General features: G+C 43.2%; 1 protein-coding gene across 1 annotated transcript; it reads right to left on the bottom strand.

Moving 5' to 3' along the window:
* Positions 1–1,116: 1,116 nt before the first annotated feature.
* Positions 1,117–12,833, bottom strand: LOC129019678 (placental protein 13-like). The gene is made up of 3 exons (XM_063658947.1): positions 12,009–12,833; positions 9,263–9,378; positions 1,117–1,367 (listed from the first exon to the last, which is right to left on the bottom strand). Exons 1-3 carry the CDS (start codon positions 12,091–12,093, stop codon positions 1,251–1,253), a joined length of 318 nt encoding a protein of 105 aa, XP_063515017.1. The 5' UTR covers positions 12,094–12,833; the 3' UTR covers positions 1,117–1,250.

Raw genomic sequence — 12,833 nt, 5'->3', positions numbered from 1 at the left:
ACAGTCACAATGACCACAGCTTGTGGAGTCCTTTCCTTTTGATTAGGGCTCTCTGTGTGACTCAACTTGCTCAATGTAAAGTCATAGAAGTGACACTGTCTGCCATTCAAAGGTAGGTCCTATAATGCCGTGCACTGTCTCCATGAGCCTTTTGGAAGGCTTTCTTTGCTGAAAGCCAATCACCATTTATTAAGTCCAAGAACCATGAGACTCTCCTGATTTGAACATATTCAAGGCATGAATGGAAAGGTGTGGTAGTGAAAGAGATAACCCACCAGTTTCTAGGTGTTCATCCAGCCCTAGTGTTGAGTTGGACAGGAGGGAAGCATCCTCTGAAATCACAGCCTAAAAGATTTCTCTGTAAACATGACTCCCATCACATGACCTACCACTCTCATGAGTTCAATAAACCTGTAAAGCTGGGTGAGATCAAAATCAATGATTGATTTTAGTCAATATGTGTTGGGAGGTTTGCTATGCTACAATTTGTCACTGGAACAGCAGCAAAGCAGGGTCTGCTCACTGTGTCCATGTACATGGACTGTGTCTATTCCGATAATAATCTACATGTTCTCTGATCTAAAACCATGACCTTTTATTTCCAAAGAGAAACCCCTGAATTCTGCACACATAAAATGGAAAAATCTTTGAATATTTGGAAATAAGAATAATTGAGATTCTTTAAGGAAAACACTGGGCTCCAATATTTCCCTACTACTTAGATTGAAAACTTCACAATGTGCCTACACAATAAGCATCCTGAGAACAATGAAAAAAATTAAGGAATTCCACATGATTTCCCTCAAGTTACAGGTTCTGCCCAAAGCCACTAGGTATACCTGTGTGGCTGTAAACAGCTACCTAACATTTCAGTGCGGTGAGTCATCTGACATTGGGTAAGGATTTTGGTTCAGACTGTCTGACATCAACTATGTACTATAGAAGAATGTTGTTTCTAATGTCTTCTCAGACATTCCAGGGACCTTGTCACTCACTCCCTTTGTCACAGGAAGGTTTATCCCCTTTGATTTCCTGATGCATCCCATAGAATGTTCTGGACTCTCTTGGGGACAACCACTTCCTCTTTTCCTCTCTTAAAGCAAGAACCAATCATGTGAGGTTTGGTGCTGTTTTAATGATCAGGTGTAGGGGAAGGGGTGAGGAGGGATTATTCTGTTAGCAGGCTCTGGGAATCCCATGGTCAGGTAGAAAGAGGGATTCCTCAACAATGAGGAGTCTGATCATCTCCCTCAATCGCTGATAAGCACTCTGGTCAGGGAGATATCTTTCAACACTTGCAGCATCTTCACAGATGCTGGCGGGAATCGATGGGCAAAGTTGTAAATGCGTTGGCCATTTACCATTACCTACAAGAGGAAAAATGCATCAGAAAGACAGTATGCCACCAAACAGGTTTTCAGCCCTTTCTCTTCTCTGCCCAATTACAAATAACCTTCCCCACGAAAACTCCTAGTTGCACAAGTGAACCTAGTAGACACACTTCTGTTTACACGCTACGTTTCGTGTCTATTTGAGACAGTTGCTCATTTTATTTCTTTTTTTTTTTTAATTTATTATTTTTATTTTTATTATTATTATTATTATTATTATTATTATACTTTAGGCTCTATGGTACATGTGCGCAACGTGCAGGTAAGTTACATATGTATACATGTGCCATGCTGGTGCGCTGCACCCACCAACTCGTCATCTAGCATTAGGTATATCTCCCAATGCTATCCCACCCCCCTCCCCCCACCCCACAACAGTCCCCGAAGTGTGATGTTCCCCTTCCTGTGTCCATGTGTTCTCATTGTTCAATTCCCACCTATGAGTGAGAATATGCGGTGTTTGGTTTTTTGTTCTTGCGATAGTTTACTGAGAATGATGATTTCCAATTTCATCCATGTCCCTACAAAGGACGTGAACTCATCATTTTTTATGGCTGCATAGTATTCCATGGTGTATATGTGCCACATTTTCTTAATCCAGTCTATCATTGTTGGACATTTGGGTTGGTTCCAAGTCTTTGCTATTGTGAATAATGCCGCAATAAACATACGTGTGCATGTGTCTTTATAGCAGCATGATTTATAGTCCTTTGGGTATATACCCAGTAATGGGATGGCTGGGTCAAATGGAATTTCTAGTTCTAGATCCCTGAGGAATCGCCACACTGACTTCCACAAGGGTTGAACTAGTTTACAGTCCCACCAACAGTGTAAAAGTGTTCCTGTTTCTCCACATCCTCTCCAGCACCTGTTGTTTCCTGACTTTTTAATGATTGCCATTCTAACTGGTGTGAGATGGTATCTCATTGTGGTTTTGATTTGCATTTCTCTGATGGCCAGTGATGGTGAGCATTTTTTCATGTGTTTTTTGGCTGCATAAATGTCTTCTTTTGAGAAGTGTCTGTTCATGTCCTTTGCCCACTTTTTGATGGGGTTGTTTGTTTTTTTCTTGTAAATTTGTTGGAGTTCATTGTAGATTCTGGATATTAGCCCTTTGTCAGATGAGTAGGTTGCGAAAATTTTCTCCCATTTTGTAGGTTGCCTGTTCACTCTGATGGTAGTTTCCTTTGCTGTGCAGAAGCTCTTTAGTTTAATTAGATCCCATTTGTCAATTTTGGCTTTTGTTGCCATTGCTTTTGGAGTTTTAGACATGAAGTCCTTGCCCATGCCTATGTCCTGAATGGTATTGCCTAGGTTTTCTTCTAGGGTTTTTATGGTTTTAGGTCTAACATTCAAGTCTTTAATCCATCTTGAATTAATTTTTGTATAAGGTGTAAGGAAGGGATCCAGTTTCAGCTTTCTACATATGGCTAGCCAGTTTTCCCAGCACCATTTATTAAATAGGGAATCCTTTCCCCATTTCTTGTTTTTGTCAGGTTTGTCAAAGATCAGATAGTTGTAGATATGTGGCGTTATTTCTGAGGGCTCTGTTCTGTTCCATTGATCTATATCTCTGTTTTGGTACCAGTACCATGCTGTTTTGGTTACTGTAGCCTTGTAGTATAGTTTGAAGTCAGGTAGCGTGATGCCTCCAGCTTTGTTCTTTTGGCTTAGGATTGACTTGGCGATGCGGGCTCTTTTTTGGGTCCATATGAACTTTAAAGTAGTTTTTTCCAATTCTGTGAAGAAAGTCATTGGTAACTTGATGGGGATGGCATTGAATCTGTAAATTACCTTGGGAAGGATGGCCATTTTCATGATATTGATTCTTCCTACCCATGAGCATTGAAAGTTCTTCCATTTGTTTGTATCCTCTTTTATTTCCTTGAGCAGTGGTTTGTAGTTCTCCTTGAAGAGGTCCTTCACATCCCTTGTAAGTTGGATTCCTAGGTATTTTATTCTCTTTGAAGCAATTGTGAATGGGAGTTCACTCATGATTTGGCTCTCTGTTTGTCTGTTATTGATGTATAAGAATGCTTGTGATTTTTGTACATTGATTTTGTATCCTGAGACTTTGCTGAAGTTGCTTATCAGCTTAAGGAGATTTTGGGCTGAGACAATGGGGTTTTCTAGATATACTATCATGTCATCTGCAAACAGGGACAATTTGACTTCCTCTTTTCCTAATTGAATACCCTTGATTTCCTTCTCTTGCCTAATTGCCCTGGCCAGAACTTCCAACACTATGTTGAATAGAAGTGGTGAGAGAGGGCATCCCTGTCTTGTGCCAGTTTTCAAAGGGAATGCTTCCAGTTTTTGCCCATTCAGTATGATATTGGCTGTGGGTTTGTCATAAATAGCTCTTATTATTTTGAGATACGTCCCATCAATACCTAATTTATTGAGAGTTTTTAGCATGAAGGGTTGTTGAATTTTGTCAAAGGCCTTTTCTGCATCTATTGAGATAATCATGTGGTTTTTGACTTTGGTTCTGTTTATATGCTGGATAACATTTATTGATTTGCATATATTGAACCAGCCTTGCATCCCAGGGATGAAGCCCACTTGATAATGGTGGATAAGCTTTTTGATGTGCTGCTGGATTCTGTTTGCCAGTATTTTATTGAGGATTTTTGCATCAATGTTCATCAAGGATATTGGTCTAAAATTCTCTTTTTTTGTTGTGTCTCTGCCAGGCTTTAGTATCAGGATGATGCTGGCCTCATAAAATGAGTTAGGGAGGATTCCCTCTTTTTCTATTGATTGGAATAGTTTCAGAAGGAATGGTATCAGCTCCTCCTTGTACCTCTGGTAGAATTCGGCTGTGAACCCATCTGGTCCTGGACTTTTTTTGGTTGGTAAGCTATTGATTATTGCCACAATTTCAGATCCTGTTATTGGTCTATTCAGAGATTCAACTTCTTCCTGGTTTAGTCTTGGGAGGGTGTATGTGTTGAGGAATTTATCCATTTCTTCTAGATTTTCTAGTTTATTTGCGTAGAGGTGTTTGTAATATTCTCTGATGGTAGTTTGTATTTCTGTGGGATCAGTGGTGATATCCCCTTTATCATTTTTTATTGCATCTATTTGATTCTTCTCTCTTTTTTTCTTTATTAATCTTGCTAGTGGTCTATCAATTTTGTTGATCCTCTCAAAAAACCAGCTCCTGGATTCATTTATTTTTTGAAGGGTTTTTTGTGTCTCTATTTCCTTCAGTTCTGCTCTGATTTTAGTTATTTCTTGCCTTCTGCTAGCTTTTGAATGTGTTTGCTCTTGCTTTTCTAGTTCTTTTAATTGTGATGTTAGGGTGTCAATTTTGGATCTTTCCTGCTTTCTCTTGTGGGCATTTAGTGCTATAAATTTCCCTCTACACACTGCTTTGAATGCATCCCAGAGATTCTGGTATGTTGTGTCTTGGTTCTCGTTGGTTTCAAAGAACATCTTTATTTCTGCCTTCATTTCGTTATGTACCCAGTAGTCATTCAGGAGCAGGTTGTTCAGTTTCCACGTAGTTGAGTGGTTTTGAGTGAGATTCTTAATCCTGAGTTCTAGCTTGATTGCACTGTGATCTGAGAGATAGTTTGTTATAATTTCTGTTCTTTTACATTTATTGAGGAGAGCTTTACTTCCAAGTATATGGTCAATTTTGGAATAGGTGTGGTGTGGTGCTGAAAAAAATGTATATTCTGTTGATTTGGGGTGGAGAGTTCTGTAGATGTCTATTAGGTCTGCTTGGTGCAGAGCTGAGTTCAATTCCTGGGTATCCTTGTTGATTTTCTGTCTCATTGATCTGTCTAATGTTGACAGTGGGGTGTTAAAGTCTCCCATTATTAATGTGTGGGAGTCTAAGTCTCTTTGTAGGTCACTCAGGACTTGCTTTATGAATCTGGGTGCTCCTGTATTGGGTGCATATATATTTAGGATAGTTAGCTCTTCTTGTTGAATTAATCCCTTTACCATTATGTAATGGCCTTCTTTGTCTCTTTTGATCTTTGTTGGTTTAAAGTCTGTTTTATCAGAGACTAGGATTGCAACCCCTGCCTTTTTTTGTTTTCCATTTGCTTGGTAGATCTTCCTCCATCCTTTTATTTTGAGCCTATGTGTGTCTCTGCATGTGAGATGGGTTTCCTGAATACAGCACACTGATGGGTCTTGAGTCTTTATCCAATTTGCCAGTCTGTGTCTTTTAATTGGAGCATTTAGTCCATTTACATTTAAAGTTAATATTGTTATGTGTGAATCTGATCCTGTCATTATGACGTTAGCTGGTTATTTTGCTCGTTAGTTGATGCAGTCCCTTCCTAGTCTCGATGGTCTTTACAATTCGGTATGATTTTGCAGTGGCTGGTACCGGTTGTGCCTTTCCATGTTTAGCGCTTCCTTCAGGAGCTCTTTTAGGGCAGGCCTGGTGGTGACAAAATCTCTTAGCATTTGCTTGTCTGTAAAGTATTTTATTTCTCCTTCACTTATGAAGCTTAGTTTGGCAGGATATGAAATTCTGGGTTGAAAATTCTTTTCTTTAAGAATGTTGAATATTGGCCCCCACGCTCTTCTGGCTTGTAGGGTTTCTGCCGAGAGATCCGCTGTTAGTCTGATGGGCTTCCCTTTGATGGTAACCCGACCTTTCTCTCTGGCTGCCCTTAACATTTTTTCCTTCATTTCAACTTTGGTGAATCTGACAATTATGTGTCTTGGAGTTGCTCTTCTCGAGGAGTATCTCTGTGGCGTTCTCTGTATTTCCTGAATCTGAATGTTGGCCTGTCTTGCTAGATTGGGGAAGTTCTCCTGGATAATATCCTGCAGAGTGTTTTCCAACTTGTTTCCATTCTCCCCGTCACTTTCAGGTACACCAATCAGACGTAGATTTGGTCTTTTCACATAGTCCCACATTTCTTGGAGGCTTTGCTCATTTCTTTTTATTCTTTTTTCTCGAAACTTCCCTTCTCGCTTCATTTCATTCATTTCATCTTCCAGGGCTGATACCCTTTCTTCCATTTGATCGCATCGGCTCCTGAGGCTTCTGCATTCTTCACGTAGTTCTCGAGCCTTGGTTTTCAGCTCCATCAGCTCCTTTAAGCACTTCTCTGTATTGGTTATTCTAGTTATACATTCTTCTAAATTTTTTTCAAAGTTTTCAACTTCTTTGCCTTTGGTTTGAATATCCTCCCGTAGCTCGGAGTAATTTGATCGTCCGAAGCCTTCTTCTCTCAGCTCGTCAAAGTCATTCTCCGTCCAGCTTTGTTCCGTTGCTGGTGAGGAACTGCGTTCCTTTGGAGGAGGAGAGGTGCTCTGCATTTTAGAGTTTCCAGTTTTTCTGCTCTGTTTTTTCCCCATCTTTGTGGTTTTATCTACTTTTGGTCTTTGATGATGGTGATGTACAGATGGGTTTTTGGTGTGGATGTCCTTTCTGCTAGTTTTCCTTCTAACAGACAGGACCCTCAGCTGCAGGTCTGTTGGAGTACCTGGCCGGCCGTGTGAGGTGTCAGTCTGCCCCTGCTGGGGGGTGCCTCCCAGTTAGGCTGCTCGGGGGTCAGGGGTCAGGGACCCACTTGAGGAGGCAGTCAGCCGGTTCTCAGATCTCCAGCTGCGTGCTGGGAGAACCACTGCTCTCCTCAAAGCTGTCAGACAGGGACATTTAAGTCTGCAGAGGTTACTGCTGTCTTTTTGTTTGTCTGTGCCCTGCCCCCAGAGGTGGAGCCTACAGAGGCAGGCAGGCCTCCTTGAGCTGTGGTGGGCTCCACCCAGTTCAAGCTTCCAGGCTGCTTTGTTTACCTAAGCGAGCCTGGGCAATGGCGGGCGCCCCTCCCCCAGCCTCGCTGCCGACTTGCTGTTTGGTCTCTGACTGCTGTGCTAGCAATCAGCGAGACTCCGTGGGCGTAGGACCCTCTGAGCCAGGTGCGGGCTATACTCTCCTGGGGCACCGTTTCCTAAGCCCATCGGAAAAACACAGTATTCGGGTGGGAGTGGCCCGACTTTCCAGGTGCCGTCTGTCACCCCTGGAAAGGGAACTCCCTGACCCCTTGCGCTTCCCGAGTGAGGCAATGCCTCACCCCTGCTTCGGCTGGCGCACGGTGCGCTCACCCACTGACCTGCGCCCACTGTCTGGCACTCCCTAGTGAGATGAACACGGTACCTCAGATGGAAATGCAGAAATCACCCGTCTTCTGCATCGCTGGCACTGGCAGCTGTAGACCGGAGCTGTTCCTATTCGGCCATCTTGGCTCCTCCTCCTCCCGCTCATTTTATTTCTAATGTTTTCTCTCATTCACCTAGTGAAGTTATACACCGTGTCACACAGTCTCTGTTTACTCAGCCTCCCTTCCAACCTGGAAGATCCCCATCACCAGGGACTGTGTCTCAGGAACTTGAGATCCTGCATCTTGCACAGGACCTGCCACAGGGTTAGTGCTAGACCATGTTCATTGAATGCATACTTTTCAGTTCCATGAACTGTGACTGCCTTTCACTACTGATGGCACAGTTCCTCTTTGGAGTAGCCTACATCTGAGGTGTTAGTGGCAAAGAATGAAACCCAGGTTCTTAGAGAGTTAAGGGAGGACAGGTCTTGTAAAATATAGGATATTATCTTCAACAACTTTTAAGCATAGGAAAAGATCCCTCACTTGAATCTGAATAAGATGTGAATCTTTTGGCCTACTCATTAGAGAAAGCCAAAAAATATGGAAAGTGTGGATATATTCCTTATATTGAGGCTATAGAGAAAGTCACCTTCTTAGTGTTAATTTTTCAAATTTAAAATTTACACATTTTTGAGCTGGTTTTTTCATTTTTTTTCTAATTATCTTCCAGTATAAGTATTGGGAAATTAGTAATGACAAGAGGATTGATTGACTATAAAACTTAATACAGCATCATTTGTGAGAGCAAAATACTGGAAACAACTTTAATGCCCAAAAAAGGGTCAAGTTCAATAATTTTGGGTAAACTTTTTAATGCAATATTATGCAGTCTTTAAAAACTGAAGCAGCACCATGGATTAATAATGTCTTCAAGATATATTCTTTGACAACAAATCAACTTAGTTGCTAAAGTGTAATGTGTAGAGCAACTTATACCAGGATTTGCTTAAAAACAAATGCAATCACAGACATATCTATATGCTTCCAAGGAAAAGATTTCCTCTGAAGGGCTGGGCAAGGTGGCTTACGCCTGTAATCCCAGTATTTCGGGAGGCCAAGGTGAGCAAATCACACAAGGTCGGGAGTTGAAGACAAGCCTGGCCAACATGGTGAAACTCTGCTTCTACTAAAAATACAAAAGTTAACCAGGTGTGATGGCATGCACCTGTAATTCCAGCTACTTGGGCGACTAAGGCAAGAGAATTGCTTGAATCTGGGTGGTGGAGTTTGCAATGAGCTGTGATCACACCACTGCTCTCCAACGTGGATGACAAAGTGAGACTCTGTCTCAAAAAAATAAAAAAAAATAAAAAGATTCTTTCTGAAGAAGAGCAGAACTCTAGTAATGCTGTTCTTATTAGTAGAATTGGGCCCAAAAGTGAAACATAATTTTTGAATGATTAAAACCACATTTTTCTTAAGTATATAGTATACATTCAGCTAAATGAAAATTTTAAAAATGGCATAAGTAGAAATGAGCACTATGGGAAAAGACAGAAGAGATTCTCCACTTTGGGGGAAATGGCAGGTGAGCCAACCTTGATCTAGGTCAGATTTGGGAAAGAGCTGAGGAAGGCAGTGCAAGCAGAGGGTGCTCTGTGATGAAAACCTGAAACAGGAGTAGTTCTGGAAGATGGGCCCCAAGGGACTGGTGGCACCAGGTCAATAAAAGCTGCCTCCTGCTCTAGGAGCCCACAGAGCTCTGGTGCTGGAAGATCCTGAAGTACTCACCTTGTATTCTTTGTGATGCACATAGATGCACAGCTCAAATGGTTTGCCATCTTCAAAGGGTAAATAGTAGCATTTCTCCTCATACCTCCATATGCCAAACACACGAGTGTTCATGACTGCAGGATGACCAAATGCAGTCAGAATTGGAAAGCAATATCTGAGTCCTCATCCATCCCAGTGTAGAAATTCACCTCCAGCTGTGGGTCCTTGCTGAGGTCAAAGCACGCAGCATGTTGGGCAGGTCCCCCCATTGTGCAGACACACACTCGACACACACACAAATCCCTTCCTCCCTTTACCCAGGGCAAAAAGTCTCCCTGATGATACTGCAGTCCTGGTCCCTGTGGGGATGCTTTAGCTCCTCGTGCCCCCGGGCAGGGCGATGTTGTGCTCCTCATCCCCAGACAAAAACTGAGCGCCAGTCAGTGACATGGGCCTATGACTTGTTCACTTCCTGAAAATTCTATGCCCTTTAATAAACAGCCACAACCCAAACCCACTGAGTGTTCTCCCCTAGGTTCCGCGGCTGGCCCACATGCAGTTTCTACAAGTCTCCTGTCTGTTGCTGGAAGGTCTCGAGGGCCTGCACTTGCATGAGGCCTTCATTATGCCAACTAGACTTTTCCACATCACTCACACATAAGGTTAAACCCTTAGCAAATATTCTCCCTTCTCTCCTCCACCCCCTCCATTGGACCACGGAGTATTCACACGAAAGTGAGGATTAAAGGGTAAGGTGCAACCTCCCCTGTTGTAACAGATTCCCATGGTGCAGGAGGTTAGAGATCAAAGGTCAGACTCTGGGGCCTCTCCCCTTTCACCCTGCCACAGTCAGGGCCCCATATTCCTGAAGATATGGTGGATCCATAGGTAAGAGCAATTGTTCAAGAGCCTGGATGCCTGGATTCCGGTCCTCATTTTGCCTTATACTAGCAGTGCAATCTTAGATCTATTACTTAACCTCTCCCTGCCTCAGTTTCCCCAGGACAAGGAGGAATATCAGGAATTCCTACTTTGTAGGGTGTTCTCAGTAATAGAGCAGTTAATACATGTGAAACTTTTACTCTAATCCCTGGCATGTGTAGGGTCTGTTAGGGGTGACCTAACAGAACAGGGGAGTCCTCCTGAAACACTGACCTGCCTTACTTTCAACTCGGAAAATGAAAACAAGACTTGAGGGTGAAAGAATTTAAAAATTCACTCTGGTGAGAAACAACACTTGTTGAAAGAGAAAGGGAAATGATGAAATAACAGGAAACCCCTGTGTGTGGGATGTACATGCATCACAATCATCAAGGGCAATGGACATCCTTCCCAGAAGCGGCACACTTTACTGACAGCACAGCCCCAGTACTTGCACAAATGAAGCCTGTGGGTCAGGGACATAACCGGAGGGAATGATTGATTTCTACGACGACTGCAAGTGGTTGATGATTTTTCTGTATTTTTGAGATAGGGTCTTGCTCTGTCACCCAGGCTGACATGCAGTGGTGCAATCACAGCTCACTGAAATGTCAAACTCCTGGACTGCAGTGATCCTTACACATCTGCCCCCTCTTGTGTAGCTGGGGTGAAAGGTGCCTGCCACTCTGCCAGTCAGATATTTAAAGATTTAAAGAAAGCATCTCACTATGATGCCCAGACTGGTCTCAAACTTCTGGCCTCAAGTTACCCTCCCATCTTTGCCTCCCAAATTGGTGGGATTATAGTCATGAACCAGTGAACCCAGCTGCTTTGTTGAGTAATGTCCACAGTAAGCGCTGTCTGAATTCAGACAGAGCTTGTTCTTTCATGAGTGGAGGAACAAGTTTAGTCTCAGTTCAGACAGAGCTTACAGTGGATATTTTGCTTGATTCTGTCTCTGAAACCACGACCTCTAATATTCTTCTCTGGCAAATCAGTATCTTCACACTCTCCTGTTCCACGATGGGAAGAACAGGCTGGGCTAGGGACAGGGAAGCTGAGCCTGGGAGGCAAAAGCCACTGATCACTCTGTGCAGTCCCCACCTGAGGAACCATCACCCCCATAATCTGCATTCCTCTTCCCCACTCTTACTGGGAAGAGACATCTACTGATGACACATTTCTCTCTCATAAGTGATCTGAAACGAGTCCTCGGTAACTCACAATCCCCAAGATCCCCACCAGTTAAGCCACTTGGGATCCACATTGCCACACATGAAAAGACACACAGCTGCTTCATCAAAGGTGCTGCTGTGTGGAGAGGAACCTTCACATGCACAGAAGACCATGTGCATGTTTTCCCTTCAATACCCAGTCACATCCCAGCACACACACCCACAGTTACACAGAGCCATGCCACTCACTGAGTTACACACACTTGCTCACTGCGCACATAAAGATGGCCATGCACTGGTCTGGCTGTGCTCACACACACTCATCACAGACAGGAAGACAAAGCACACTCACTCCTACACTCACTCACACACCTGCCCGTTCTGGTGGGTCATCCGCCTCCCACCTAAAGTCACTTAATCTCAGCAGAGTTCAGTCTCATCAGACACCACCACACCCTTACAGAGGGTTATACTGGTCCAGGGTCCACAGCCCGCACCCACAATCATCTCAGATACCACAGCCTCAGGGTTTCTCTTCTACACACCCACAACTCTCCGTAATGCATTCACAGTAGGAATGCTCATATTTTCAACTCAGAAAACCTCCCCTGTTTCTTTCTTGGTTTATGTGACTTGAGATTATTGAAGGCTGTGCCTTTTCAACTCACGGGTAGTGATGACATTGTTCTCTCCTTCTGGGCGGCTCTTCGGAATTGTGTCCAGTCTTCTGTGTGAATCTCTGAGTGGGATCATTTAAATGCTGCAACTCAGAGATGCCCTCTGGCTTCATGCCAGATTCCAAGCCCCTCGCAGCAAGCTTTCCATGCAGCAGGAGAAAGACTCAGGTGTCAGAAAGAAACTCTGTCACAACCATAGATGTTTGCAGGTCTGTGTCTGTAATGCAGCAGAAATGACAGTGGCAGAGGTACCAGGCTGTGGATTGAGTTACCAGGGAAATGCATAGATAAGGATGATGGAGTGAGGGGTAGTGATTGTAAAGTCCAGCCTTTGTGCCTCTCAAGCCTTTTCTCCATTACGCAGAATCTAGCCAGAAGGTGTACATTTCCTCAATTTGTACAATGACTAAAAATAAAAAATTGGGAATTTTGGTAAAAGACGTTAGACCTAGAAGGTAATTCTTCTCTTTGCCTTTAAAGGTTCTGGGAGGGCCTTTAAAGGTCAGATCCTTTTGACCTTGATCCTCAGGAGGATCTGGGGAGAGAAGTAGAGATAGTTCTTGCATGAACCTGCCTCACACTAGGCCCCTTGGATCTGCCAGGTGAGGGTCACTCTCATCTGTCTGTCACATACCTGGGCTCTAGCTACATTCTCTGCTTTGTCTTGGAGTCCATGTAAAACAAAGTTTCAGAGATATTGTTTCTCCTGCAGATTCTGGGAGAAAGGTGAGATTGTTTTTTTTTCTTTTTTCTTTTTTTTTTTTTTTTACTTTTATTATAGGTTCAGGGGTACATATGCAGATAAAGTCATGTCAT

The sequence above is a fragment of the Pongo pygmaeus genome, chromosome 20 (genome assembly GCF_028885625.2).
Source record: "Pongo pygmaeus isolate AG05252 chromosome 20, NHGRI_mPonPyg2-v2.0_pri, whole genome shotgun sequence".
Classification (NCBI taxonomy): domain Eukaryota; kingdom Metazoa; phylum Chordata; class Mammalia; order Primates; family Hominidae; genus Pongo; species Pongo pygmaeus.
This window is presented reverse-complemented; position numbering and strand designations above follow the sequence as displayed.

Coding starts and splice junctions, on each gene's coding strand:
- LOC129019678 (XM_063658947.1), bottom strand. CDS start 12,093: ATGATCCCACTCAGAGATTCACACAGAAGACTGGACACAATTCCGAAG. Junction 9,379..12,008: donor GAACAATGTCATCACTACCC/GTGAGTTGAAAA, acceptor GTCATCCTGCAG/TCATGAACACTCGTGTGTTT. Junction 1,368..9,262: donor TGCATCACAAAGAATACAAG/GTGAGTACTTCA, acceptor TTCCTCTTGTAG/GTAATGGTAAATGGCCAACG.